At 38.8% G+C, this 25,987-nt stretch overlaps 1 protein-coding gene across 1 annotated transcript in view; it reads left to right on the top strand.

Annotated features, from left to right (window-relative positions):
* Positions 1 to 25,987, top strand: part of SNTG2 (syntrophin gamma 2) — a 529,846-nt gene that overhangs the window by 428,593 nt on the left and 75,266 nt on the right. Inside the window, exon 12 of the mRNA XM_073336143.1 lies at positions 13,998 to 14,114. Coding sequence (XP_073192244.1) covers positions 13,998 to 14,114 — 117 coding nt within the window. The remainder of the gene's footprint in view (positions 1 to 13,997; positions 14,115 to 25,987) is intronic.

Below are 25,987 nucleotides of genomic sequence, written 5' to 3'. Positions count from 1 at the left end.
CTTGAGCCCAGGCTAAGAAAGCTTCCCACAGTTGCTGTCCCAACAATCAAGTTCTCATGGTTCATATCTAGCCCTTGTCCTTGGATAGAGCAATGTGTGCATTGCTTCTACAAAACAGTCAGGGTGTGCCCTGCCTGCTTCCAGGTGGAATAGCTAAACATGAACCCTTCAAGATTTCTTTTGGCCCAATCCTCCAATTTGTCTAGGTCCCTCTGTATCCTATCCCTGCCCTCCAGCGTATCTACCACTCCTCCCAGTTTAGTATCATCCGCAAATTTGCTGAGAGTGCAATCCACACCATCCTACAGATCATTTATGAAGATATTGAACAAAACCGACCCCAGGACCGATCCCTGGGGCACTCCACTTGACACCGGCTGCCAACTAGACATGGAGCCATTGATCACTACCCGTTGAGCCCGACAATCTAGCCAACTTTCTACCCACCTTATAGTGCATTCATCCAGCCCATACTTCTTTAACTTGCTGACAAGAATACTGTGGGAGACCGTGCCAAAAGCTTTGCTAAAGTCAAGAAACAATACATCCACTGCTTTCCCTTAATCCACAGAACCAGTAATCTCATCATAGAAGGTGATTAGATTAGTCAGGCATGACCTTCCCTTGGTGAATCTATGCTGACTGTTCCTGATCACTTTCCTCTCATCTAAGTGCTTCAGGATTGATTCTTTGAGGACCTGCTCCATGATTTTTCTGGGGACTGAGGTGAGGCTGACTGGCCTGTATTTCCCAGGATCCTCCTTCTTCCCTTTTTTAAAGATTGGCACTACATTAGCCATTTCCAGTCATCTGGGTCTTCCCCCGTTCACCACGAGTTTTCAAAGATAATGGCCAATGGCTCTGCAATCACAGCCGCCAATTCCTTTAGCACTCTCAGATGCAACTCGTCCAGCCCCATGGACTTGTGCACGTCCAGCTTTTCTAAATAGTCCCTAACCACCTCTTTATCCACAGAGGGCTGGCATCTATTCCCCATGTTGTGATGCCCAGCGCAGCAGTCTGGGAGCTGACCTTGTTAGTGAAGACAGAGGCAAAAAAAGCATTGAGTACATTAGCTTTTTCCACATCCTCTGTCACTAGGTTGCCTCCCTCATTCATTAAGGGGCCCACACTTTCCTTGGCTTTCTTCTTGTTGCCAACATACCTGAAGAAATCCTTCTTGTTACTCTTGACATCTCTCACTAGCTGCAGCTCCAGGTGCGATTTGGCCCTCCTGATTTCATTCCTACATGCCCGAGCAATATTTTTATACTCTTCCCTGGTCATATGTCCAACCTTCCACTGCTTGTAAGCTTCTTTTTTCTGTTTAAGAGCCGCTAGGATTTCACCGTTAAGCCAAGCTGGTCGCCTGCCATATTTACTATTTTTTCGACTCATCGAAATTTGACTCATTCAACTCAGGAAATCTTAGCTTGCAGTTCTGTGATTTCACTAGATCTCACTTTCTTCACTCAGATAAATGAGAGACTACTGAGTTTCAGAAAATACTCTCAAACTTCTAATCATGTGAATTAACATTCCAGAAATCTCCCCTCATATCAGAAAGACTTTGGGGTTTGTGAGTCAGCTGATATTGGCTCACATTTTTGAAGTTGCAAAGCACAACAGCAATAAGCCCCCCCAAAAAAAAATTCCCTGTGGAGAAAAACCCACATTGGAGGCTGGAAACTGGGAGTTCTCCTCACATTTTCTCTGTACTCTTCTGTCATGGGGAGGGAGATTCAGCCTCCAGATGCCTTGGATCATAGAAGAGCTGCTAGATGAGAGAGATGCCTGCACAAAGACTGTTCCTCCACATTGCCTCGGGGACATACTGTCCCTCCACTCAGCTCCATGGCACTGGACTCTTCCCTTGGCATCTTTCCTATCCGAAGCTTCCACAGCCAAAACTGGAGTCAAACAAAATTTAATACTTTTGCACAGCATGCATGTGTGGTCCTTTATATGATCTAAAGGAAGCATGGGTTTTGCTTTCTACTTCAGTGCCTCTCTTGGTCAAGCTGAGGATTGAGGAAATTTTCATTTCCTCCACTGTGGAGGAGGAGGCAATCTGACCCTTTGGTTAGTCAGGAGGAGAACAACTTTTTAGGTTTACTTTATGCTGCTTTTAGTACTGGTTAAATAGATAGAGCTAAGAAAAAGAACATAACCAAGGGCCAATTTTGCCATGCCTACTCAGATTGAATAGTACCTTACTTCACAAGTTGCCTTATTTATTTAAAATAAGTTAGTTACCACTCAACCTTAGTAAGCAGAATCTGGCCTCAAGTAATGTGCAAGACATAGGAAGAACTAAAGATGAGAAATCACAAACAGTTAAATAGATTATGACCACAGACTGCTGAGATACTAACCACAGTCTGGGGGGAGAGAGGGAGCATAAGTGATCAGCATAAACAGAACAGAAATAAACCTAGGTTATATGAAAATAATAAGAATGAACATTTACACTCAATTTGGAAAATTAATTCTGATTTCTGGTAGAAAGTACATCAAAGCATGACTTGCATGAGAATTAAATAACAAACACACAGTGGCTGGGACTGTGAGGTATTAGCAAGGGAAGATGTTAGGGAAAAATACAGAGGGGGGAATAAAACTACAAAGAGATAAAAGGTTGTGACAGTCTTTATCAAAGCAAAGACTATTTATGATTTATTTCAAAAACATTTTCTACAGATTGAACTGAACAGAAAGGGGTTAGAGAGGAGAAACATACTTAGATTCCGACACTCTGAATCTTGTTTTGTTGGTATCCAACATATGTGATCTCCAGAATATGATAGATGAGCTTAACCATGAAAACCGGAGAAAAGGTCTTATCTTTATTGGATGCATAAGGAAATTTTCACTAAACAGTAACAGGAGAAAATAAGCCTTCAAAGTAAAATTTTAACTGCATCAAAAGGCCACAATATTTGTCACACTTGTGTGTTGTACTTACTGGCCCTGAGTTGGAGCCGCACTCTGAATGCTTTTCATTGTCCTCTAGCATAAAGCAACCCTAAACTAATTTGATTCATTCTACATAGGCTCTCCCATGCATAGGTGACTTTTGGGTTTTATAGATGCCACTATAGCTAACCCTATGCTTCCACCTCTCACAGCTATTAGTGCACAAGGTGTGGCTGGGACTCCCTTGCATCCCAGTAATGACCAACGGTCATGAGGCCGGGGGCAACAAGTACAAATTGTTTCTCAAATGTGCATGAAGCCAGCATGAAGTAGAGGAACACCAGGATAAGGAAAGGACTCTTCTGTGCAGCCCTCCCTCCACTGACTACTCCATAGCTGCTGCTGAGGATCTGGCCTTGTATATGCTAAAATTATTGATACAATGATACATGTTCTTAATATTAGAGAAACATATTATGACATGTTTTGGAGAGTGAACAAGTTCTGTATATTATATTTTTATAAATATTGTGTGCACTTTATCTGTGTGATATTATCCTGCCTGAATGCATAGACTTAACTCAAAAGTAGGCTGTAAGCAGAAAACCAACAGGAAACTAAACAATGGCAAAGAGAAGGTGCTGTCCTAGGGAATACCAAGAGTCCTTGGGGAAATCATTAAGTGGGAAATAATCCCCGGTCTGTCACGCGCTAGGTTTGCAAAGTTTACTCTTCCCAGGCTGATTTTAGGATCAAACGGTATATTAAAACCTTAAAGATACTAGCCTAGGCAGGAAGGGGAGGGAGGAGGAGAAGAAAGGTTGCCAGCAGACTGAGGCTGATACACAGGCTGAGTCAACACGGACAGAAGCTGCAGCAAGCAGGCTGCTTCTTGAGCCTAGAGATGAGGGTAACTGGGCTGAATGGAGCTTACCATAGCTTCCAAGGAAAGATTAAATTGTTGGTGAGGGGAAATGTGTGTATAGGCCTATTTTGTTTTACACTTGCGCTCTGCACGCTCTGCACCTGTGGGTGAAAGAATAAATAATGCTTTGTTTTGACGAACCTGTTTTTGAATCACTTTAATCGGCTCGTTGGTCTGACTTATGGAGAAAAGGGGCTTACAGAGGCCAAACTCAGTTGAGCTTGTTAAATTAGCATGGAGGGTAGGGAAAGGGTGCAGCCCAGAGGTTCATTTTAAGAGTGTTAGGGCTGCATGAAGGCAGCCAAACCTGTCTCTAGAAGGGTGCACTCGAAAGCGACTACAAGGAGTCTAAAAGCACAGGTCACTATGAATCTATAAAAGCACAGATAACCAAGACACATGTAATCATGAATGGGTAGTTAACCAATATTACGCTGGATTATAAAAATTAAAAGCAGCATTTATAAATGTTATTTAGTATCTATGCATTTAACCAAGCAAATTTTCAACAGTACAATGAACCCTGTAGCTGCAAAACATGATCTTGACCATTATCATGTCCAAGGATAAGAAATTCCATGCACAATGTAATTAATAGAACAATTTACAAATGTAAAAGTATTAAAAATAGTAGACATGACACTGATGTGCTTTGGTGAACTTGTCAAAAAGATTTATAAAATAGATTCGGCAAAGAATCCTGTGGCACCTTATAGGCTAACAGACGTATTGGAGCATAAGCTTTCGTGGGTGAATACCCACTTAGGGTATTCACCCACGAAAGCTTATGCTCCAATGTGTCTGTTAGTCTATAAGGTGCCACAGGACTCTTTGCTGCTTTTACAGATCCAGATTAACACAGCTACCCCTCTGATACATAAAATAGATTATTTTCTTAATAAGTATTAATTGATCACTAACAAAGGTCCATCAAGTCAGCTATCAACCATCCTTACTTAAACTATGGCTTATACTTGATGCTCTGTGTAAAATGGTTCGCTCCCCACACATCAGCAAGAGAACTGTACATGTAAATCAGTGGCAAATCATCCCTCCCACTGCCCTGTGATAAGCATATTATGTGCTGCAGTCTGATTATATATTGCCTTACCATTATCTTGGATCCTGATTGTGCCTGTTAAGTATATGGGTGGAAAGTATCTCCTGTGCAGCCCAAGTAACTGCCTGTGCTTAGGGCTTAGGGAATTACAATACTGCTCCATTCCTGCACCCCCTTTGGTAATCCACCCCATCCATCATTGCATTCATCACAGTTACAAGGCAAGCTGTGCTTTTAGTTCCTCTCATATGCACACCTCTGACAGGTCTGGCTGTTTTCCTACCACTGTCTGACTGAGACGGTCCTACCACTCTGGGCTGCAGGCTGATGGCGGGGCCTGCCTGCGACTGGGAGTAGCACAGCAGAAGGAGATATCTTGGTCCTGCTTTGAGCAGGGTATTGGACTAGATAACCTCCTGAGGTCCCTTCCACCTCTGATATTCTATGATTCTATGTTCTGCATCTCCTGAATCAGTTAGTGCACTCTCTCTGCATTCCAAGTATCTAAGAGGAATTGTTTTTTTTTTCAGAGTAATTTTTCCCCTAACTCCCACAAAAGCAGGGGAGATATGACCCAACCCCAAATGTGGCTTTGATAATGATAATATTGAGCCCTTAGTTTCCCTAGATACATATGTGGTTAGTAGTCATTGGCTACTACAATTCAGCCACAGGGTTTGGTTAAGTTATTGTGACTGTGTTCAGAGGTTCATTATATGTAGTGTGAAGTAAGCATTTCCCTTTGTGATCTCCCACTTAATTTAATCAAATGTTCCCTTATTTCATATTATGAATTCTCCTTCATAATTTTGAACTTTTCAACTGAAGTCATGTCTTTTCAAATTAAATGTCCCCCTAGTCATTGCAATATCCTGCCAAACTTCTAAGCATCTTCTCTAGACTTCTTCAATCTCTCTTAAAGTTTTTTTAGATAAAGTAACAAATATAAACAGTACAGGGCTGTACAGGGCTACCATTGTCTAGGATCTAGAAGTATGTTCTGTATTTGGCTTTCCACCTGGTCTCTGCCTTCAGCTTCTCTTCCATAGGTACAATCACTGGGGGAAATGGGCGGGACATGTTGCCCTCACAACTTGTCCCTCCACTTCTTTAGGAATGCTCCTTTCAATTCTGCCTACCTATGAGTGGGGACTAAACCAAAAGGCTTCTGCCCTTTCCCACTAAAATATACACATGTGCTGCTGCTTCTCTGTGTGATGCTTTTCTGGACCAAACCATTCCCTCCCACCACACACACACTCCTTGTTGGTGTAACCCTGGGTCCCTGCAACAACTGCAGGGAGAGGAGGAAACAGAGATCTTGCAGGGCTGCTTTATGCTGTTATGCAGCAGACTTCTCTCCTTCACACTGAGGTAAACTACTGAAAGTTTAGGAGTGGCAAGAAGAGAAAGACAAGAGTGGGAGAATCTCCAGGCAGAGAGATTGAGAGTGCCTGTCTGAAGAGCAGGGAAAGGGAGGGAGAGTTTGCAGAGGGGAACAGAAAGAGAGAGGGAAAAGAGTGGCTGGGTGAGTGAGAGTGTGTAATGAGGAGAGAAAAGGAGAGAAGAATAAGTTGTGTGTGAGAGAGTGAAGGGGAGTGGTAGGGAGGGAATGAATAAGTTTTGGGGAGGGGAAGTCAGTAAGAGAAGAAGAAAATGAGATCATAGGTATACAAGGGGCAGTGCTTAATTTGTAAGGAAAGAGTGCCGGAGCTCAGCTTCAGCAAGCCCCCGCACAAATTAAGCACTGGTGGGTGAGCAGAGAGTAGGCTCTGCAGGCTGGGCATTCAGCTCAGCACCACCAGCAGCAGGGCAGGTCATGGCATGGTATGGAGAATGTTGGTGGCTGGCTGGGAGCCCAGAGGTGCTGTGGCTATGAACTGCCAAGCCTAGAGGTGCCAGGGCTCAGCCCCAGCACAAATTAGGCACTGACGAGGAGTGGGGCTGAGGGAGAAAGTGAGAACTAAGGGAGGGCTGTATGAATTGAAGAGGAGTGGTTACGTGTGGATGTGCAGGGTTGCATTAATGCAGAGACTCATTAGGAACATGACTAGTGTCCCATCTCCTGGAGTCATGTGATGTCACAGTCTAAGCTGTCATTTAAAAAAAAATAGATGTTTCTTTTACTCATGTTTGGTAATAGGAAATAAAAAGGACTGGGATAAAATGAGCTTTGGGAGTGAGGACAGGCATTTGCTTGGGGTCAGACCTTGCTAGCAATTCTGCCTCATTCCTGATTTTGTAATTTTCACCTTCCTGATCACCTCCCCCAAGCTGTTATTATTATTATTATTATTATTTATTTATTCATTTATTTATTTATTTTATTTATTATTTAAGAAAAATTCTGGTTGCATTTATCTTTTATTCTTATTTGGCTTCTACATTTCATAGAACCATAGAATCATATGGAAGGGACCTCAGGAGGTCATCTAGTCCAACCCCCTGCTCAAAGCTGGACCAGTCCCCAACTAAATTAGCCCAGCCAGGGTTTTGTCAAGCCTGACCTTAAAAACCTCCAAGGAAAGAGATTCCACCACCTCCCTAAGTAATCCATTCCAGTGCTTCACCACCCTCCTAGTGAAAAAGTTTTTCCTAATATCCAACCTAAACCTCCCCCACTGCAACTTGTTCTGTCATTTGATACCACTGAGAACAGTCTTCACCATAGCCTCCCTCTTGCCTGCTACCTTTGTCAACTTTGCCTTGCTCTGTGATGATCTTTATGTTTTAAATAACCTGACCAATATTGTGCACAAAGCACTCACCTTTCCTTCATCAAAAATAAAAAATTCTGGAAACGCCCATTCAATAAAGATGTAGTGGAAGGGGGACAAGGATTTTTGCACATTGACTCTGCTCTTGACTTTTTGGAGCACGATCCTACAAAGATTTATTGTCAACCATAAGGTAGCAAACAAGATTTCCAAAGGATGCATTTTTAGGACTTATATACTTATGCATTCCTATTCCTGCTTAGCCATAGTAGTTTTTATTCCTGTTTGTTCAAAATTATATACATCTTTCTCCTTTTTAAAATAAATTTTGGTTTGTCTATGGATACTAAGGATTTTAAAAAAATAGTTCCTCTTTATCCTAGTTTGTGATAGTTTTCTTCATAGTTTAAATATCTTCATTTTAAAGGTTCATAGAATTGAGTTACAAGAGTCGTTTGTGAAACTCTGAAAACCAACTATTTATGGTATTAATAAATTGTTTGTCCAATCCATGTGTCAATAGGCAGTTAGACCAGTGTATCTTGAGATAGTTAAAATAACCCATTATATAATTATTTGGGCATAAGCTTCCGTGGGCTAAAACCCACTTCATCGGATGCATGCAGTGGAAAATACAGTAGGAAGATATATATATAGATATATAGATATATATATAGAATCATAGAATCATAGAATATCAGGGTTGGAAGGGACCCCAGAAGGTCATCTAGTCCAACCCCCTGCTCGAAGCAGGACCAATTCCCAGTTAAATCATCCCAGCCAGGGCTTTGTCAAGCCTGACCTTAAAAACCTCTAACGAAGGAGATTCTACCACCTCCCTAGGTAGGTATATACACACAGAGAACATGAACAAATGATATACACACAGAGAACATGAACAAATGGGCGTTGCCATACCATCTGTAATGAGACTAGTCAATTAAGGTGGGCTATTATCAGCAGGAGAAAATGTTTGTTTGTTTGTGCCAGCCATGCCCCTCTGCCATGTACATTGGCCAAACCGGACAATCTCTACGTGAAAGAATAAATGTACACAAATCAGACATCAAGAATTATAACATTCAAAAACAAGTCAGAGAACACTTCAACCTCCCTAGTCACTCAATTTCAGACCTAAAAGTCCAATTCTCCAACAAAAAAGCTTCAAAAACAGACTCCAATGAGAAACTGCAGAATTGGAATTAATTTGCAAACTGGACACCATTAAATTAGGCCTGAATAAAGACTGGGAGTGGATGGGTCATTACACAAATAGTAAAAGCTATTTCCCCATGCTAATTTTTCCCATGCTGTTACTCAGACCTTCTTGTCAACTGTTTGAAATGGGCCATCCTGAATATCCCTACAAAAGTTTTTTTTGTAGTTTTTTTAAGGTGCCACAAGTACTCCTCTTTGTTTGTTTGTTTTTTGCTGACACACACTAACACGGCTACCACTCTGAAACCTGTCACCATTATATAATTATTATTCCAGCATTTACAATGTTGATTTTTTATATATATCAAGTGTTTTAGAAATCTATCTAGCTTTGATTGCCATTTGTTTATTTTCTTGAGACATGCACCATAATAGAGATGCAAAAGCAGCTACTAATTTATTTCCCATAATATCTCTTTTAAAAAAACTGCTGTTGCTAACTGATAATTTGTATTTGAATAAAAAGATCAAACAAAGGACCCGAGATATAATTTTATTTGCCTTCTTAATTTTTATCATAGCAAGATGCCTAACAAAAAATTGTACATCATTTTGCTATACTGTAGCCTCTTCAGTGTGTGTGTGTATATATATATATATATATGTGTGTATACATACACGCACACACACATTAAATCAGCAGTAAAAGTCTGATGAGGGAATTCTTTTGAATGTATGGAACAGTTTATTTTTTGCTCCTTATTCATCACTTCATTAAGAAAATATGGATTCATTATTAACATTTATTGATTTAGGCATCCAATGAATGAATATATTTTATAAATGCCAGGAAATTCTGAATTCTGTTTACTCACAGCTAACAGTCACTGAAGTTAAGTGTCTGATGCTATTTTGATGACAGCCCTCAGTTCAGAAACTTTAAAGTCATTGGTCGTGTTCTAATTTATATAAGGCTTTAACTCACCTCCCAGGTTTACCAGATAAATTTTTGTATTCTTTTATATGAAATGGCATAAGTCTGCAAAGCAATACTTTCACTTCTACTTTACAGCACAAAAAATTACTTTTTTTCCCCCAGGATCTTTTGACAAAGTGAAGTTAAATAATTGCTGCTCTTTTTTTGTTGTTTTGTTTTGTTTTTTACTGAAAATTGAAAGTCACTTAATCATTTTCTGGCATGTCTAGGGAACTATCATCGAGTATGGGAGACAAAACATTTCTTTTTCTTCATTTTCAACTACCTTTTAAGGGTACAATCGCTATTTACTTTTGTAATATTCTTCTATTTGGCTTTCTGCTTGGTGGCTTTTCTTTTGTTTCTTGGAGCTGTAGCTCTACAATATCTGGTTTGTGCATACATTGTTATGCATATAAAACTTAGCTGTCATAACTAATTATTTTTTATCATTTTGAGCTGTTAATTTTGAGGGCTATTTCAATCAAGCAAACTGGGCACTATGGAATATTTTCTGCAGTCCAGTGTGTTTGAAATGTAATTGAGGTATTGCTGTGTGTTTGATTTTCTATAGACTTTGATAGAGTAGAGTCATTAGTCCACCTTGTGATCATCCATCTGTTTGCTTCCATTATAAATTAAATGGATGATATTAGAGTTCAGAAATAATTCAGCTAATAAAAGGACCACATTTTCAAATGGCCTCAGCCTGCCCTCTATGCCCATTCCAGCAAAAACTTCAGCACGTGCATAAATTTAAGTGAGTAGTCCAACTGATGTGTACGTTCAGTTCAAATTTTGAGTGCATATTTGGGTAGCTTTAATTGAATTCAAATGAGTTTTCCCCTGCTTTTTGAACTAAAATGTAACAAAATGGCTTTTAGCAGTGTGCCAACATTCTGAGTGAAAAATCAGTTGTAGATGCAAAATTGTAAGAACATAACGACAAAATTTTGTTATCTACTGATTGGCACTAACAAATCAGGCACAGTGATTAGATTTCTAAAATCTTTTATTGTGTTTACAGCATTATAAACACACCATTATTCTCTGATTCTGCAAAGACTCGTGCAAGCAGAATTTCGCCATTTAAATGATATAAATAAATTGTTTATTAAAAGGAAGGAGAAAATCAGTTTGAGTTAAATAAAAACTGACTTGAATATGTACTGGAAATTTGAATTGAACCAGATCAAAGTCCAGTTAACTACTATTTGAGTAGTTTTTCTTTTCTTAGTACCTATGCACTTCTCTGTGCTGCATATGGAGTTGAAATCAAAGTGACCATCTTACCATGAGACTTCAATCCAAAGTTTGCAGACAATTGAGAGTCTGGGTATGTCATGGAGAAGGATGTATTCAAACCAAATCTTTTGACACTAACCATCACAGTAACATGGAATAATAATACAGGCACCGGTTCAGTAAAAGCACTTAAGCACGTGCCTAAATCATTCCCTCTTCAACAAAGCACAGTGAACGTTAAGCCTGTGCTTAAAATTAAAATATATGCTTAAGTGTTTTGCTAAATAGGAATGGGATTTCTTAAGTGCTCGACTGGAGTCATAATACTTTGCACTTCTATAACATCTTGCATTCAAGGATCTCAGAACACTTTACAAATACTAAAGATGCAGTCCTCACAACTCTGTGATATCCATATACAGAGAGGAAACTGTGGCACATGCCATATCTTCACTGCAAAAAAGGTGTGTTCTTACACTGGGATAGGCAAATTGAGATAACTATCTTGGTATAAAATCCTCCTGGAGATAAGGCACAGGTAGGTTTTAACCTCAGTGCAGCTTGTCAAGGCCAACACTATATTCCCCCACCTGGGATTTATCTTGCCTAGCTACACTGAAGTATAAACTAGTGTCTTGTCACTACTGGGATTTTACATCAAGATAACTTCCTCAATGTAAACATGTTCCTTTTTTTTTTCTTCAGTGAAGACATAGCCATAAAGAGGGTAAGTGTCTTATCCAAGTTCACACATGAACTATGTGGAGGACCAGAAATAGAATATCAGTCTTCTGATTTCCCTGTCCGAACCTTAAACAAAAACAACCTCTTTTCCTCGATCTACTGTTTTAAAGGAACAGGATTGAGATATAGGAGATGTAGCTATAATTTTGTTGGCTCTGCAATATTTGATTTGAAGTATGACCTGAGCATGTTACATTGTCTGACTATGTCCCATTTTCCCTAGCAATTATTATGAAGCTTTGAGATCCTTAGATTTGAAAGGGGGTCATTAGAACTGCAAATTATTATCATTCACAGCACTCTATCTTTGACTCTGTAATAGTATCTAATTTACTTTCCAATAATGACTGGGAAACCCAACGTGGGTTAACAAGGTTAGCAAATTAGCAAAAAATATGATTGTAAAAAATATCAAGGATCTGGCATCACAAAATGTACTTTGTTCCTTTGTTTTGGCTATTGCCCTTTATTTATTATGATAATGACATGCAAGTTTAAGCAATCTGTGCTATTGTTTGTAGGAGAGTCTGAGCAGTACTGTGGTATATTTTGTTAAAGTAATGAAGTGTGTGAGCATTCAGTTATTAAAGCTGTGCTGGTGAGTGGTGAAGCAATATTTTGGTGAGAATTATTGAGTTTACACAATAGCAAAGTGAGAATTGGAAGGTCTACTGTATTTACTGCACTGTTTCCTACAACATTAACATTTTAATGAAAGTTATTGTTCAGTAGAAGAGAGTAGAGAAGCAATAGCACTATGTTGGTATAGAATATTTTTTAAAATAAGTTAACTGATAGCAGAGATAATTATGTATTAAATAACAGAGCTAGACAACAATGTATGAGTCATGCTAAGATAAAAATGTGACCACAGCAATGTGTTTCTGCGTTCAGTCTGTGCTCTTACTGTACATTGTTTCAGCTCCATGCTCTGGTCACATTCAAAAGTTTATCTTAATTTCATAATACAAATGAGTCACTTCTTCTCTTCGAATCTCACTTGGGGATGAATCCTGAAGTTTCTACACATGTTAATGCATCCCTTACTCAGGCTAAATTCCCACTGGTTTCAAGTAAGGTTCTGTGTTGTGTGCGGGCTGAGGGCGAGATTTCAGAAGTGCCGTGGAACTTGTGCTCGTCAGTTACTTAGGTACTTTGGAAATTCCATGCTGAGTACAAAAACTCAGCAAGGGCATCAAGATTGGCCATTTACATTTGAAGATTTGCAGAGCACTATAATTGAAGCCAGATAAATATTTCAAGGCATATTAAAGGCCATATAGTGAGCATGGTGATGTGAAATTAAACATACCAGCTAGTGTACTAGCACTGTGCTAGAATGTGGTTCTTCAGGGTTTATCTAGCTCAGAAAGAGATAATAAAATCTTACTTAAACAACTTTTAAAATAATTGTAAAATAATTACAAATTTATTTGTAATAACTTTAAAGTAAATCAAACATTTGTGAGATGAGCAACAAAAGCCCTTGGAATTTGATTCTACCAGCACAGAAACACCTACAGTTCTCATTTGAAGAAATGTATGCAAGTGTAAACCCCCTGGAAGAAGAGAATGTGATATAATTCTTTTAGTTATGGGCAAACTTCAATATCTAGTGAACCACTTGGTTTCAGATAAGCCTATGGACTTATCCACGTGTCTTTTGTTTAGAAGCAACTCTCATAGAATTACTAGTGCTGCCCGGTTTTCACTGGGCCACAAATACTGTGGGAACAGCCTTCTTGTAATATTTCAATATCGCTATTTCAGATCCTGGCAAAAACCAGAAATTGCAGCAGCGCATAGAGCGTTAAATAAGTGACATTTTTGGAACCACCCTAAATGGCTGGGTTGAAGTGTGGGAAAAGATTTGGACAGCTTTTTTATCAGAATAAGTTTCCCTATCCTTAATATTTATGGGTCCAGTCCCATCCACTTTCCCTCATAGCTGAAGCACACACTCAACACACAGGATATCAATGTGATACTGCTGCACAGGGCAGAAAGGATTCAGAGAGCCTGTGCAATATGGATCACACCTCTAGGGGAGCTCCCTACACACTGGCATGGAGTATAATTTAGGGAGCAGGGCTGAGGAAGGCAAAGGGGAGGATGGGACAACAGGTTTCAAATCTAAGGCCGCTGCCCTCCATTAACTGAGTTGTGTTCTAGGGAGAGGGAGAACTCCTATGTAAAGGGTATATTATGCTGCTGTTGAAGTTTGAGTTCTAATTTTTCAAAGGTTTTACTCTGCAGATTATTCATATGGGCTGGGTGAATGAAAGACTCGAGGGAACTGATTCATCTCAAGTCTACAAATACAAGTTCCTGGCACTGAAGGGTTCATCCTTCTACATTTTCAGCACTCCACCGGTAAGAAATCAATTTATTTTTTGTAAGGTTTCGATTACTGGTGCAATCCTTTTGTAAGCACTGGAAATGAATTCTTTCCTACTAAATAAAGGTTTAGGCTGAGATTTTCAAATAAGCCTAAGAGAGTTAGGCACCCAAATCCTATTGAATTGCAATTTGCCATTCCTGAGGCGCTTTTGATAATCCCAGCCATAAAGTTCTGGGAAAACTGGATTGTTAATGGGACACAGAGCTTTTGTTTTTAAGGCACTGGTTCAAATTCCCCTCAAGTTGGTTGTGACCAAAATTTGCTATCTTACATTTGCTCTGATGCCTACCTGTATGTGAAATGAGCTGGTACTTACTCTAGCTCCTTTAAGAAAGGAGTCCATATCACAGTTAGCACTAACGAGTGTTGATCTTTGCCAAAAGGTGATGTGTTGAACGTTCACAGGGGATGAATTATCCCTACACCGCCTCCTAGGCATGAGACATTCCCCAAAGGTTACAGCATACCGGTGAGGTAGTGTAAGATAACGTGTAGTGGTACTGTCAGAGTTGTACTTTTTCTGTAGATAAAATGGAGGACCTCAGTCTCCGCAGTTGACTAATCCCGTACCTTTCAAGAGTACTAAAATTTCACTGAAAGAAACTGAATAAAAATAAATTAGAGCATTCTAAAAATCTCAAAAGAATCCATACCATACCACATCATAACCTTCCTATTCTTCTGTTTCTTCCACTTATACAATAGAGTGCTGTTGCTCTCAGGAAAAAAAAAATTGTAAAGAACAAAAAGGAACATTAAAAAACAGCTGCAAATAAACTGCCTATTTATGCCCCCACTGAAGTCAACAGTATAACTTCCATTGCTTTCAGGTGAAATAGGAGCAAATCCAGGCACTTTAAATGTAAACCGTCTTACTGGAGTATGGTAAAGTGAGAGATAGGATGATTTATGAACCTTAGACAGTAGCAATCAATAACACAGTCCCTCTTGCGCTATGCTACAGTTCAAGGCCAAATGATCCTATTACATTAGTACCATCAGGGGGTCAAAAATGGCCAAGTACCAATCTTTTGCTTAATTTGGAGTTAACAAAAACTAGATGTGAAGGACTCAATTTAAAATTAAATCCTGATCTCTCAAATGCAAGTAAATTAAAAAACACCTCAGCTCAGAGACTACTATTTAAATCAGTTAACCTATTGTATCTGTTTCTAGTTAAAAGACAATAAAGCAGAAAGAAAACATTAAGCCAATAAATAATACAACACACAATGACAGTCTTTTATGAATCTTAATTATGACTTTCAGACCTATTGTAGAAGGGGAATATTCAATATAGTTAAAACTATTCATCTCAGTGATACAAATTGAAGATAAACTAGTTAATTTATCAAAATTCAGCTCTCTGCTGATATCAAATAAGTGAGAATAAATGTATTGTAGCATTTTCCCCGCATTATCTTGATATATCTACTTCACTGCCATGTTTCTGGAGAGTTTCTGTAGTGGTATTGCTCCCTGTGAAAAAGTAAACAAGATAACTAAGGTGGCATCTTATATTAATGTCATGTTCATGCCCATTGATCAGACACTGTAGTAATGAGTATGATATAAATGACTAAATAGGTAAATTCTAAAGCTCAATGAACAGTTTTTCTGTTTTTTATTCATGTCACAAATGCCATGTTATGTGAGTGGCTCTACCACTCACTCATAGGGCGGTTCTCAGACAATGTTTATTTCTTTAGTCTAAATATCCATTACTTTTTTATTGTTGTATAAGTAATAATAATCATAATTAATAATAAAGTAATAAGCAATTGGAAAGTGGCAGGATCCAACAAACCCGAACACTGGAGGTTCACAATTTCAACCTGGATCCAGATCCAAATTTCACATCTGGCCTCTACATGTATAATGGCCCCAAAATGTGTAACTCTGTGCCACTCCAATTTTGGATTTCCCCTTTGACCCTTTGGCTCAACTCTAATAGCTTTTTTAAAAAAAACCCTCTAATAATATTATTCCTATTGTTTATGGCCTATATAAAGTGAAAATCCTGAGTGTAACATTAAGATAACTCCAACAACAATTAACTGTTGTGCCACAAACAAATGTATTCCTGTGATTGGTTTGCTTAAATTTTAGGAGGGTAGTTATTATGTTCTATTTTAATCACGTTGCCGTTATGCTGTACTGCTATACATCAGCAGGCAAGCACTTTATATTTAAAATTATGTTACAGTGTGTATTTTGATTTAAATATGCAAATTCGGGCTATCTGATAAAATGACTATCTTTAATCTTGAGGATCCTGTTCACAGCTTTATTGCTCATTTATATCAGGCATGTCCACTACAGTTTTTATTCTTGTTCTAGTCCTATCTGTAAATGGAGTGTAAATCGTACTTGGATTTGAACAGAGCTGACATATTTTCATGAAAATAACCCATAGCAGAACTCAGAAGAAATACTTCATAAAGGTTCGGGTCCAGTGATGGTTAGCAATTGAAAGGCTACTCGCTGTGGAGCTCTGCTCTGCTAAAATAGTTTCTGCAAATGACAGATCATCATCTTGGCAAGAATATGTCAAAGGAAATTTTGTTTATGAATATCAGCATGTTTATGAAAGTTGAATTATAGCTACCTTAGTTAAGCATCTACACTGTCTACCTTGATGGATAAAATGTATGAAAGATAAGGTCTTATCTAAATTTCAGGAACTGTGTCCAGACTTGTGAAAAAAAAAATCCATGGAAAGGGAAAATTATATTCCTTGATTAGTTTGGTACCTACACAGCAAAATCTTTAAATAACTGAAAGTTTTGATCAATCTTCTTATATTTGCTTTGCTTATTATTAGGTCTGTCAAGCAATTAAAAAGATTATTTGCGGTTAATTGCACGATTAAAAAAACTAATCGTGTTTCATTGTGCTGTTAATAATAGAATACCATTGATTTAAATTTTTTTGGATGTTTTATACATTTTCAAATATATTGATTTCAATTACAAAACAGAATACAAAGTGTACAGTGCTCACTTTAAATTTATTTTTATTACAAATATTTGCATTGTAAAAAACAAAAGATATAGTATTTTTCAATTCACCTAATACAAATACTGTAGTGCAATCTCTTTATCATGAAAGCTGAACTTACAAATGTAGACTTATGTACAAAAATAACTGCATTCAAAAATAAAACAATGTAAAACATTAGAACTTACAAGTCCAATCAGTCCTACTTCCTGTTCAGCCAATCACTCAGAAAAACAAGTTTGTTTACATTTGCAGAAGATAATGCTGCCTGCTTCTTGTTTACAATGTCACCTGAAAGTCAGAACAGTCATCCACATGGCACTGTTGTAGCTAGTATGGCAAGATATTTACATGCCAGATGCACTAAAGATTCATATGTGCCTTCATATGGGACATGGGACCATTCAACCACCATTCCAGAAGACATGCATCCATGCTGATGATGGGATCTGCTCGATAACAATCCAAAGCAGTGCAGACCGACACATGTTCATTTTCATCATCTGAGTCAGATGCCACCAGAAGACTGTTGATTTTCTTTTTTGGTGGTTCGAGTTCTGTAGTTCCCACATCAGAGTGTTGCTCTTTTAAGACTTCTGAAAGCATACTCCACACCTCATCTCTCTCAGATTTTGGAAGGCACTTCAGATTCATAAATCTTCAGTCAAGTTCTGTAGCTATCTTTAGAAATTTCACTTTGGTATCTTCTTTGCATTTTGTCAAATTTGCAATGAAAGTGTTCTTAAAATGAACAGCATGTGCTAGGTCATCATCCAAGACAGCTATAACATGAAATATATGGCAAAATGTGGGTAAAACAGAGCAGGAGACATGCAATTCTCCCCCTAGGAGTTCAGTCACAAATTTAATTAACACATTATAGCCATCTGGCACGTAAATATCTTGCAATGCTAAGTACAACAGTGCCATGAGAATGCCTGTTCTCACTTTCAGGTGACACTGGAATTATGAAGTGGGCAGCATTGTCTCCAGTAAATATAAACAAACTTGTTTCTCTTAAAAAGAAAAGGAGTACTTGTGGCACCTTAGAGACTAACCAATTTATTTGAGCATGAGCTTTCGTGAGCTACAGCTCACTTCATCAGATGTTTACCGTGGAAACTGCAGCAGACTTTATATACACACAGAAATCATGAAACAATACCTCCTCCCACCCCACTGTCCTGCTGGTAATAGCTTATCTAAAGTGATCAACAGGTGGGCCATTTCCAGCACAAATCCAGGTTTTCTCACCCTCCACCCCCCCACACACAAATTCACTCTCCTGCTGGTGCTAGCCCATCCAAAGTGACAACTCTTTACATAATCAAGTCGGGCTATTTCCTGCATAGATCAAGGTTTTCTCACATCCCCCCCACCCCCATACACACACAAACTCACTCTCCTGCTGGTAATAGCTCATCTAAACTGACCATTCTCCAGGTTTAAATCCAAGTTAAACCAGAACATCTGGGGGGGGGGGTAGGAAAAAACAAGAGGAAACAGGCTACCTTGCATAATGACTTAGCCACTCCCAGTCTCTATTTAAGCCTAAATTAATAGTATCCAATTTGCAAATGAATTCCAATTCAGCAGTTTCTCGCTGGAGTCTGGATTTGAAGTTTTTTTGTTTTAAGATAGCGACCTTCATGTCTGTGATTGCGTGACCAGAGAGATTGAAGTGTTCTCCGACTGGTTTATGAATGTTATAATTCTTGACATCTGATTTGTGTCCATTTATTCTTTTACGTAGAGACTGTCCAGTTTGACCAATGTACATGGCAGAGGGGCATTGCTGGCACATGATGGCATAGATCACATTGGTGGATGTGCAGGTGAACGAGCCTCTGATAGTGTGGCTGATGTTATTAGGCCCTGTGATGGTGTCCCCTGAATAGATATGTGGGCACAATTGGCAACGGGCTTTGTTGCAAGGATAAGTTCCTGGGTTAGTGGTTCTGTTGTGTGGTATGTGGTTGTTGGTGAGTATTTGCTTCAGGTTGCGGGGCTGTCTGTAGGCAAGGACTGGCCTGTCTCCCAAGACTTGTGAGAGTGTTGGGTCATCCTTTAGGATAGGTTGTAGATCCTTAATAATGCGTTGGAGGGGTTTTAGTTGGGGGCTGAAGGTGACGTCACCTTCAGCCCCCAACTAAAACCCCTCCAACGCATTATTAAGGATCTACAACCTATCCTAAAGGATGACCCAACACTCTCACAAGTCTTGGGAGACAGGCCAGTCCTTGCCTACAGACAGCCCCGCAACCTGAAGCAAATACTCACCAACAACCACATACCACACAACAGAACCACTAACCCAGGAACTTATCCTTGCAACAAAGCCCGTTGCCAATTGTGCCCACATATCTATTCAGGGGACACCATCACAGGGCCTAATAACATCAGCCACACTATCAGAGGCTCGTTCACCTGCACATCCACCAATGTGATCTATGCCATCATGTGCCAGCAATGCCCCTCTGCCATGTACATTGGTCAAACTGGACAGTCTCTACGTAAAAGAATAAATGGACACAAATCAGATGTCAAGAATTATAACATTCATAAACCAGTCGGAGAACACTTCAATCTCTCTGGTCACGCAATCACAGACATGAAGGTCGCTATCTTAAAACAAAAAAACTTCAAATCCAGACTCCAGCGAGAAACTGCTGAATTGGAATTCATTTGCAAATTGGATACTATTAATTTAGGCTTAAATAGAGACTGGGAGTGGCTAAGTCATTATGCAAGGTAGCCTGTTTCCTCTTGTTTTTTCCTACCCCCCCCCCCAGATGTTCTGGTTTAACTTGGATTTAAACCTGGAGAATGGTCAGTTTAGATGAGCTATTACCAGCAGGAGAGTGAGTTTGTGTGTGTATGGGGGTGGGGGGGATGTGAGAAAACCTTGATCTATGCAGGAAATAGCCCGACTTGATTATGTAAAGAGTTGTCACTTTGGATGGGCTAGCACCAGCAGGAGAGTGAATTTGTGTGTGGGGGGGTGGAGGGTGAGAAAACCTGGATTTGTGCTGGAAATGGCCCACCTGTTGATCACTTTAGATAAGCTATTACCAGCAGGACAGTGGGGTGGGAGGAGGTATTGTTTCATGATTTCTGTGTGTATATAAAGTCTGCTGCAGTTTCCACGGTAAACATCTGATGAAGTGAGCTGTAGCTCACGAAAGCTCATGCTCAAATAAATTGGTTAGTCTCTAAGGTGCCACAAGTACTCCTTTTCTTTTTGCGAATACAGACTAACACGGCTGTTCCTCTGAAACTTGTTTCTCTTAGCGATTGGCTGAACAAGAAGTAGAACTGAGTGGACTTGTGGGCTCAAAAGTTTTACATTGGTTTGTTTTTGAGTGCAGTTATGTAACAAAAAACCCTACACTTGTAAGTGGCACTTTCATGATAAAGAGATTGCACTACAGTACAGCGGACCCTTGCTAGAGCGTGCATCGCTAGAGCGCAGATTTGCATATAGCACGGTCGTGGCGATAGATCCCAAATTTAAATATTTCAATTGGGATCCATGGTAACACAGCCCCTGTTATAATGTGGTCCCCGCGTTAACGCGGTGCGGCCCATGGATCCCAAACCCCGCGTTCTAGCGAGGGTCCGGTGTATTTGTATAAGGTGAATTGAAAAATAATATTTCTTTTCTTTTTTTATGGTGCAAATGCTTGTAATCAAAAATAAATATAAAGTAAGTACACTTTGCATTCTGTGTTGAAATATAAATCAATATATTTGAAAATGTAGGAAAACATCCAAAAATATTTAATAAATTTCAATTGGTATTCTATTGTTTAACAGTGCAATTAATCGCAATTAATTTTTTTTAGTTAATCTCATGAGTTAACTGCGATTAATCAACAGCCCTATATATTATTCATCCAGGAGTGCTACAGTGTGGCCATGGTAATGTCAATGTGTGTTATCAGATATTGTCCCTACATGGTCAACATAACAGTTTGCAAAAAATGGTCAGGTTTAGACATAAAAATCAATATCTAAAATAAGCAGACTTGCTTACAACAATATCACCAGAGAACAAGTTGTATGCAATAGACTATGAAGTACAGACCTTGGGGATTCTAATTCCTAGAGCATAAACAAAGATTGAGTGATCATCATAGATTTTCCAACATGCATCTTCTGTCTTTGTTCCCTAATACTGCAAGTAGTATTATTGGATTTCTCTGATGCTGGAAAAAATCTCATGAACTTGCACTTGTTTGAGCCTCAGAGCCACATTTTCCAAAAGTGTCTTGCATTTGTTCATGCATACTTTTCTCTTGTGTGTTTCAATCACCATCACCTGTTGCTGCTGGGTTCTTTCTTTTGCACAGGCATGTGATAGAATTTACCAGTACAAAGCCAAACACTTGTCCATAGACGAGACAAAATCAGTCACCTACATATGTTTATTAAAGAGAATACTTAACCATGTGTAAACACAAAGTTGCCTGGGCACAAATGGAGGCCGGATTGAAACCTTTTGAATTTTATTATTAAAATCAAAATGTTTTAGTCTAGGTACCCTGCCATAATTAGGAAATTTACCATAATAATTTAATGTCCTGAAAAGGCATTAGATAGAGGAAAATTGGTTTAAAATCTGATTAATACAGTGGTTGTATTAAAATGTCAACATTTGTCAGAAGATAACACAAATGGGCTTACAATAGAGATGTATTTAGCTTTCAGTGAACTCTCCAATAGATTTTGCTCCTGGGACTAAAATGTCTATATGACTTGATATGCCCGTCAGGTCATTTGAAGGGCTGTTTTATTGGGGTTCAGGACAAAATCTGACAGTTTACAGATAACAAGTTTTATTCTGCCTTTACAAAAAGTAGTTAAAAATATATCTGGTACCATGAATGTTACCAAAGAGGTCTCTCAAGTGTGGGAGGGGAACCTTCAAGGCACTGGAAATTATAAGACTTGACAATTTCTCTGTAGTCATGGTTGGCTCAAGAGAATAATTAAGGGCTAAAAAGTATGGTTTTTTACTATAGCTGATTGACTCTGTCTGAGTTCTTGCTATTTAGACCTTATAATATGTAAATAAAACACCAAAGAAATGTGATTACACAATATGCTCTATGTGCTATTATTAGGTAGTTTCCACTTCTAATTGTTTTTAATTCATTTTAATTTTGTTTACTTTAGAAAAATTTTAAGAGCCCAGTTATAATTAAGGGATGCTGGAAAGGTTCCATTTTTATAAGGCAGTACCCCAGTTCCCAGCTATACAAGATCAAAGGTTGCATGGTACATCCCAGTAATATAAAGATGGGGGACAAAAGCAGAGGACCCCTCCTATTGTTAACATTATTTTGCAAGGAAAGCTTATTTTAATAATAAAATGAATTCACCTCACTTCCTCTTTGTGATGTACTCCCATCTTCCCAATCAGTTTTAAAACAAGATTTCTTTCTATTATGGCACCCACTCCTGCCCCTCTTTATGCTTTGTAGAGATTTTAAAAAGAAAAGAACAAGAAGTGACAATTCAGGGTTCAGGGACAGTAATACAATTCCTTCTCTCTAGCATTCAGTTTGGCCCTATGGTGAAGTATGGGCATCTCAGAACATGTGCATGAGCAGCAATAGACAAAAACGGGCTGAAATCAGTCTGAATTCTGGATTTGCTATGCTACAGAGTGATTCATTAGTTTTTGAGGCATTAAGACAGCCAGGCTGAGAGAGATTTTAGCACATCTGTACTGAAAAGACTGTAAAGATGGAGAGTGAATGGAGTGAATGTGGGGTATAAGGTAATATAACAAAAGTGGTGGTCCACAGGAGAAGCACCACAAGTTGTTGTAGAAGGCAGCAAGTATTTCAAGAGAAAGCCAGGTCTCACATCTAAAAAGGAACTTTAACATAAAATCATAGTCTTGCATACCCAATATCACACCTACTCTGGCTTCTCTAATTGCTTGCAGGTATTTTCGTTATTGGAAGGTAGCCCTGGGGCCAGGCATTTCAGTCCCTGCACATCAGTATCATATAATCTGCTTGTCATCTTTTTTGGCATGAGTTTTGCCACATAATATTATTGATTAATAGTAACTGCCAATGTTATTTCTCATTAAAATATTTAATAACTTTCCTTTCACGTATGCACTTTAATCCAATAGACAGTTTATTATTGATGGATTGTTTTGTAAAGTTTAATGATACAATAGAATATTTTAAAGAAGATAAATGGAGTGATTTTGTATTGAAAATGGAGTCTAGTGGAACTAAAAATTATGTGAATAATATTTAACTCTCTAGCAATTTTGTATTAATCTTTACATTTATCAGCTAGTAACATTACCTTTAAGCTTTTGTATTAGTTTCACCATCAAGGTTCTCTTTTTGAATAGTTCAATATGATATAAATGGTAATTAACTGCAGCAAGCACAACCCATCTGTAACCTGTTGAAACCATTTACTGTGACTGAGAAGCTTAAGAGCACTAAGCAAACAAAATAGGAAGTTTAAACATACTTAATATAAACAAACATATTCTGTTAGTCTATGTTGAAAGAAAATTTTAAAAGGCAAAAATAAGTATCATTCGTATTTAATCCGAATGATAAAATACAACCAGAAAAATAATATGCTGTTCATCATCTACAAATATTGCAACAATTGTGACCTCGTTAGTCTTCCAGATTTCATCCGCATGCACCATACAGGATGAAATCCTGGCCCAATTGAAGTCAGTGACAAAACACTTTCGTGCAACACGGATTTCACCCTCTATATTTAATGATAACCAGTAACTCACCTGTGTAAAGAGAGTGCTGCTAAGGTTCAGGAATATCAAGTTGCCAGTATTGTAACAGAAATAAAGTAATTTTCAGATTTTTAGTTTGTCTTTCATTCAGTGGTGAAGATTCAGGAAAGAGCTGACATTTCAGCTCAACAAGGGCCTTTATCAAGGATAACAGTGGGAATTTATAGTTGTGCTGTAATGTGTTTATCCCAAAAGCTTACATGAAAGAAGCTATTCATTGATTTCTAGTTTACAAAAGAGAGTCCAAATGTCATCAGTGGGGGGAATCTTGTATTCAAAAAGAGTTAAGTAAGGTAAAGTAACCAGCACATAAATTTACAATTGTTAACATTCCGAGCCAAATTCTCCCCTCTCATTTCCACCGATGCAAGTCCATTGAAAACAAAAAAGTATTGAAATCTGTGGATTTTCACTTTTGTAACACATGGGAGAATTTAGCTTATATTATATAAACCCACATGAAAAAATCCCCCAAATCCTTTGCACTGTGATTTTCGACTCTTTGTATTTTGGCATTGAAATTGACAAAATTTTTGAATTTATAGAGGTTGTCGTGGAGACAGTATTAATATGTTGGCAGGTTGGGTGCTCAGGTGCTAGAGAGCTAATATTTGGAGGCTGGTTTCGAATTTGGTGTGAATTAACTTGTGATTTCCTTGCTTTTTATTGTTTGCATTGTAGGAAATTCTCTTGAGCTACCTTAATATAGGGGTTTATATTATTATTTCCTAGTTTTTTTTTTAATGTAGCAGGATAAAAAAAAGACATGGAAATATGGGGGCTGAAAGTTCAGGGCTGGAGAGAGGGGCTAGCTGGCACTGGTGCTGCAGAGCAGCCAAATAATCAAACTCTGCATTCCCAGTACAAACAGCTATAACCAACACCTTAACTTCTTCTGTGTGCTACTCAAAACTTCATGAAAAGCTATGCGAGCTTGGCAGACTAAAAAAGACTTCAGCACTGGGGAAAGAAGCTAGAGCATCAGTTATGAGTATAAGGTTTTAAACTGAGCAAGTATGACTGTTTCCCCATTTCCCTAGTTTCTCTGGCATTACTCCACAACCAGTCTCTCCCAGGACCTTCAACCTACTTTAAGTCTTGGTCAGACACCTTCTGTCTCTCATCTACTGTCCCATTATCACTACCTGTGGTGGGACAGGTTCCCTATGCCCCTTGACAAAGACTATTTACCTTTTTCCTTGTAAGGAACACTGGGGTGAGCATGGATTGTGGGCTGCAGGATTATTCTGTTTGCCTTTTCCTTTCTTTTGGAGCATGGTCACACCCCTGGGAAAGCTGCCTGCCTAAAACTTGTGGGGTGTGGTCTCCTGTCTGCACTCCAAACCTGTGCTACAGTGAAACCTACAGCCAGAGAGGGATGTCTGGGATGAGAGAGGTGCCCAACCTCACCTCAAAGGGCTACCCTAGAGGTACAATCTATGTTGCTGCCCCAGAAGTTTTTTGTTTGTTTGTTTGTTGTTGGGTTTTTTTTTTTTTTGCGAACAATTCATCTAAACTGCCGTGCTTGCAAAATACAGACATAAAACATTTTTATAGTTTACAAGCTGAAATTAGATGGAGTTGTGTAGGTGTATAGGGCAGCAATGGTGAGAGTTGGGGAGGCATTAGATTGTGGGTAATTGGGCAAAAAGGGGCTTTCTAGAGATTCCAGGAAGGCCAAGACAGGATTTTACTCCTAACACCTTAAGCTTTTCACAGGAGGATTATTCTCCTCCAGCAAACTTTAGCACTTCTACAGGAGAGCAGACTCTCTTCTGCAGACTTCCCAAGAACTAGGATACAAACTCTGGGAACTTATAACTCATCTGGTGAAGCCCGAGGTCATACCTGTCAGAGCTGTAGGGCTGTCCTTTTGAAAAAGAATGCCTCCTCTGTCAGTTCTGCCTCAGGTGGCTTGTCCTGCCAAAATACCTTGTTCAACTCATTCTTCATCAAAAGTTACTAACACAAAATAAATTAGATGATGTTATGTTCAGAGTAAAAGTTTACAACAAGTGTACAGTACTCTACTCAAAGTAAGCACTG

The sequence above is a fragment of the Lepidochelys kempii genome, chromosome 3 (genome assembly GCF_965140265.1).
Source record: "Lepidochelys kempii isolate rLepKem1 chromosome 3, rLepKem1.hap2, whole genome shotgun sequence".
Taxonomy (NCBI): Eukaryota; Metazoa; Chordata; order Testudines; family Cheloniidae; genus Lepidochelys; species Lepidochelys kempii.
The sequence above is the reverse complement of the archived record's forward strand: the minus strand, read 5'-3'. Positions and strand labels throughout refer to the sequence as shown.